Below are 5,035 nucleotides of genomic sequence, written 5' to 3'. Positions count from 1 at the left end.
CTGTGAGTGGAGTCTGACTTGACAGCACATAACAACAACAATATATCTATATATAAACATATATATGTATGTTGTCCCCTCTTAAAATAAAAAATAAAAAGATTTATTTAAAAGGGTACAGCCTGATTCCTGATTTCTGGTAAATAATATCCCCTGACTAGAGAAGATGTTATATAAATGGATGTTAGTAATTACAAAGCAACAGTGGTTTTCAATTAAACCTTGAACAATCCACCAGCACCAATTACTAAATCATCTCTGACTCATAATGACCTCATGGGTGTCAAAGTGGAACTGTGGTCCAGAAGGTTTCCAATAGCTGATTTTTCAGACACATATTGCCAGATCTTTCTTCTAAGGTGCCTTTGAGTGCATTCAAACTGTCAACATTTTGGTTAGTGGCTAAGTGTGTTAACCATTTGTAACATCCTTGAAAAATAGGTTATAAATTTGGCATCATGAATTTCCTTTAAAAGGAATTATTTTTTAATTCTTTCAGATTGACATTAACACTTTCCTGTCCAATGGACCTCAAAAATTTTCCAATGGACGTACAAACATGTATAATGCAACTGGAAAGCTGTAAGTATAAACAACTTAAGTTTCTCTGAATACCTTGAAAAATATAGTTCATACAAAACTTCAGTGGTTTATATGGATAATTTATTTTGTAATTTTTTATTAGATTTTTACCAAATAAGCATGTATTTCATTATTGAAAGTAATGGTATCTGTCAAAACATGTATTCTATACTATGACAAAGAAACAAATAGAGAGTAAAGAAATAAGTTTTAAATTTCAAAACAGGTGTATATCTCTACACAAACCCTAAGAAGTAAAAAAAAAAAAAAAAAAGATAATAACTATTAACAACAACTATATGTATTTGAGGGAGCTCTGGTAGCATAGTGCCTAAGGCACTTGACTGCTAACCAGGAGGCTGGCGGTTCAAACCCACCAGCCACTCCTCGGAAGGAAGGTTGGGCAATCCTACTTTCGTAGTGATAACTGCCTCAGAAACCCAAGGAGGGGTCGCTAGGAGTCGGGGCCGACTCTATGGCAAATAACAACATATGTATTTGAGAGCTCTGGTGGCATAGTGCCTAAGACATCTGACAGCTAACCAGAAGGCTGGCGGTTCAAACCCACCAGCCATTCCTCAGAAGGAAGACTTGGCAATCTACTTCCGTAGTGATACTGCCTCGGAAACCCAAGGAGAGGTCAGTTTGAGTCAAATAACTCAACAGCAGGGAGGTTTTTTTTTTTTGGTTTTATATATTTAGTGAGTGGTTGCTATAGACTAACATTTTGCATATATTATTTATTATACTTACCACAAAGATATTGTTATTTTCATGTTTCCACACATAAAAATGACCATTTTAGGTGGTTCAACTATTGTGTTCCAATTACAGAGGTGGTGATAACAAACTGTCTGCTTCCAAAGTCTATTCTTTGGTATAGAAATGGTATTCCCACACCATTTTGCAGCCCCTTAACTATTATTTGCAGTACTCTATTGGTATGTTATATGTATTAACTCAGGAGAAAATAAATTTCTCACATTTTATCAAAAACTTATACGAGCTTGCAAGCATCCTTTAAATTTACCCTTTCAAAATGCATCCAGATGCATTACTAGTTAATGTTAACACAAATGAAAACTTCATTTATTTCTGTTGTGCTGAATTTATGTTATCAACAGTAAATTAATTGGTTTACAGTGTTTAATACAACTCAAACAGTAAGAATTACGGTTTTTTTTTTTTTTTTCCCCCTTGTTGTTTTACATCTATTATATCGGGCGTGGCGGAGAGATAGGGAAAGTCTGTTTTGAAATGTTCATTTAGGAAAACTTGAAGGTGGATCTGCACTTCCAGGCCTGAGTCAAAATGTGTAGTGAGACGGAGTTGCCACTAGATGGCGTGCTTACCTTATGGGGGAGCGTGCCATTCACTGTTTTGCTTATTTTAAAAAAGAAGTTAAAGTATCAATTTTTTTTCATACTAACCCTTTCTTGTTACATTTAAATGCATTACTTTTGTAAGTAGTCCTTGAATGTTGCGCATAATCATGAATAGAGAACTAAAATGAATGAAGGAAATCAAAATCATCTCATTTCAGTAAGGGAGCTACTTAATAATACAACTAGGAAGGGACAAGAAAAAATTCACATAGCGTAGATTTTTGAACTGTACGTAGGAAGGTTGGGCAATCCTACTTCCGTAGTGATACTGCCTCGGAAACCCAAGGAGGGGTCGCTATGAGTCGGGCTGACTCGATGGCATATAACAACAACAACCACCATAAAATAAAGCATTTTGAGGACACGCATATTCTGTATCTTGGTTGCAACTAAATAAATGCTAGGGAATAGAGAAAAAAAAAAAAAAAAAAAATATATATATATATATATATATATGGAAAACAGTATAAGACTAGACTACTGTCCTAATTTAAAAACTCTAAATTTTGTCTATTCAATAATCGTCAAGGAGTTTTTCAAGATTTAGGAGCAAGAAAATAGGTTGGTTAATACTACAGGCCACTTCCCACTGGTCGATTTGTGTACTATAGTGACTTGTGCGTTGTTATTATGTTGGAAACTCTGCAACTGTTATTTCCAGTACTTGTAGGGTCATCTATGATAAGCAGGTTTTTAGCAGCGTTTCCAGACAAAGACAGACTAGGAAGAAGTGTGATAATCTACTTCTGAAAATTAGTCCATGAAGACATTATGGGTCACAACAGAATATTATCTGATGTAATGCTGGAAAATGAACTCTCTAGGTTGGAAGGCAATGGCTATAACAATCGACTCAAATGTACAAATGATCACATAGATCACATCAGTGTAGAACTGGCAACATTTTGCTGTTGGATATGAGATCACTGTGAATTGAAGCAAATTCAACATCAGCCAACAACAACAAACCTCAGAAGGATTATTTCAGCCAAATGAACCAAGAGTAAGAACATTTTATTTACAACAAAACAAAACAAAACAAAAACACCTCACTGCCATGGAGTTAGATCCAACTCATAGCAACCCCTCCTTGGGTTTCTGAGGTGGTATCACTACAGAAGTAGATCGCCCAATCTTCCTTCTGAGGAGTGCTGGTGGGTTTGAACCGCCAGCCTTCTGATTACCAGTCAAATGCCTTAGGCACTACACCACCAGAGCTCACAATAGACACATAGGAATAGAGTAAATAACTTAAAAAGTTGAACTAAAAATATTGATTCATCTAATAGCGTGTGGGAAAAGAGGAAAATAAAAGAGAAAAATAACTCTCAAATTACAAAATAACTAAAATAAATGTAAATAGATAAAATGCACATAGCAAAATAAAGAGATTTTCAAAACTGAAGCCAACAAATGTCAAGACATAACAATATGTTCTCAATTAAGCATTTCTAAAAAATGACATGTAAAAAAATGGGAAGAGAACTGAAAAATTTACAGACAAATGTTTCTTAGAGAAACCCATGATAATGATTTGAAATAAATTGTAGAGAAAAACTAATGACAAGGCACTAATTCCTTTATCTAATTTCTGGATAAAGAATAATAGAGAAGTTATAGCTTTCATAAAAATATATGTATGTGATATTATAATTTACAAAAATATAAAGCAAAAGCAAGCAAGCCCACAATAAAAAATAGATGAACCAATAATTTACTTGAAAGTAAATGTACAAGTAATGAAAACAAAACAATTAAGGTAACGTAGAGATAGAGAATTCTTATAGTGTGCATACTTCTCTGGTTTTAGTATACAGAGACATTTATAAAACTTGACTGTGCAATAAGGAAGCTTCTATAAATTCCTAAGAGCATATATGATATGTAGTCTTTTATTATAATGTAATAAAGTTATAAATCAATAACAATATAAAAAGTACTATAAATTGCTAAATATTAATGTAAATTATTTATCTGGAGGCCAAAAGTATATACAAATAAGCCTTAGATTAAAAAGAAAAAATTGGTAATAAATGACAGGGAAAGCACTAAGTATCAAAATTGTGAGACACTGCTAAAGCAGATTTTTGCACTAAAAAATCATTGAATTAAACATTTCATTTAAGCAGATCTAAAAGGGATAATAGCTTAATGCAAACAATCACATAAATATCCAAAGTTGGTACTTGGAAAAGTTATAGTACGTCTTCACATGCTGGCTAGATGCTTTAAGAAAAATAAAACTAAGTTAGGAGCTCTGGTAGCATAGTGCCTAAAGCATTTGACTGCTAACCAGAAGGCTGGCGGTTCAAACCCACCAGCCACTCCTCGGAAGGAAGGTTGGTCAATCTACTTCTGTGGTGATACCACCTCAGAAACTCAAGGAACGGTCACTATGAGTTGGGGCCGACTTGACGGCACACAACAACAACAACACAAGACTAAGTTACATATTACAGAACGGAGAGAAGGAAATAATGATGAATACAGCAGCTAGAAACAATGAAAGAATTATCCAAGCAACTTCAGTTTCTTCAGTCACGTCTGGCTTAGCAGGATCACAGCATCTGTTCAGACAGATGATTATGGAAGCACAGCCAAAAGTTTATTTGAACAGAAAGAAGTCTGTGAGAAATAAATCCATGCTGACAACTAATTTACTCCTAAATTAATAAGAAGTTCAAAGAATTGAGGCAATAACAATGGGAACAACAAAAGAAACATTTTGAAGACTTTTTCAGGTCTTCAAATGATGTGCTACCTAATAAGAAAAAACGATCATAAGAACAATTTTATCAAAGTTTTCCTTATCAGGATAATTAAATAGTTATATATACATGAGTTAGAAACCATAGTTGATATAAAGAAAAAGTACAGATAGATGCTGATTTCTGCTTAGACATGTGTCATGTGAAAATGTTTATTCAATTAGACATTACTTTAGATTATTTGAAGTTTTTAGATAGAGCTTGAATTGTTGTTGTTGTTGTTGTTATGTGCCGTCGAGTCGGCCCCGACTCATAGCGACCCCTCCTTGGGTTTCCGAGGCAGTATCACTACGGAAGTAG

General features: G+C 34.1%; 1 protein-coding gene across 1 annotated transcript in view; it reads left to right on the top strand.

The window, feature by feature from the left end:
• Nucleotides 1-5,035, top strand: part of GLRA3 (glycine receptor alpha 3) — a 433,080-nt gene that overhangs the window by 276,831 nt on the left and 151,214 nt on the right. The window contains 1 exon segment of the mRNA XM_007950352.2: nt 500-582. Coding sequence (XP_007948543.2) covers nt 500-582 — 83 coding nt within the window.

Source organism: Orycteropus afer, unplaced genomic scaffold (assembly GCF_000298275.1).
Source record: "Orycteropus afer afer isolate SDZICR_OR568_19922 unplaced genomic scaffold, OryAfe1.0 scaffold00268, whole genome shotgun sequence".
Classification (NCBI taxonomy): domain Eukaryota; kingdom Metazoa; phylum Chordata; class Mammalia; order Tubulidentata; family Orycteropodidae; genus Orycteropus; species Orycteropus afer.
Note: the sequence above shows the minus strand (reverse complement) of the source record. Positions and strands in the feature narration are given on the sequence as shown.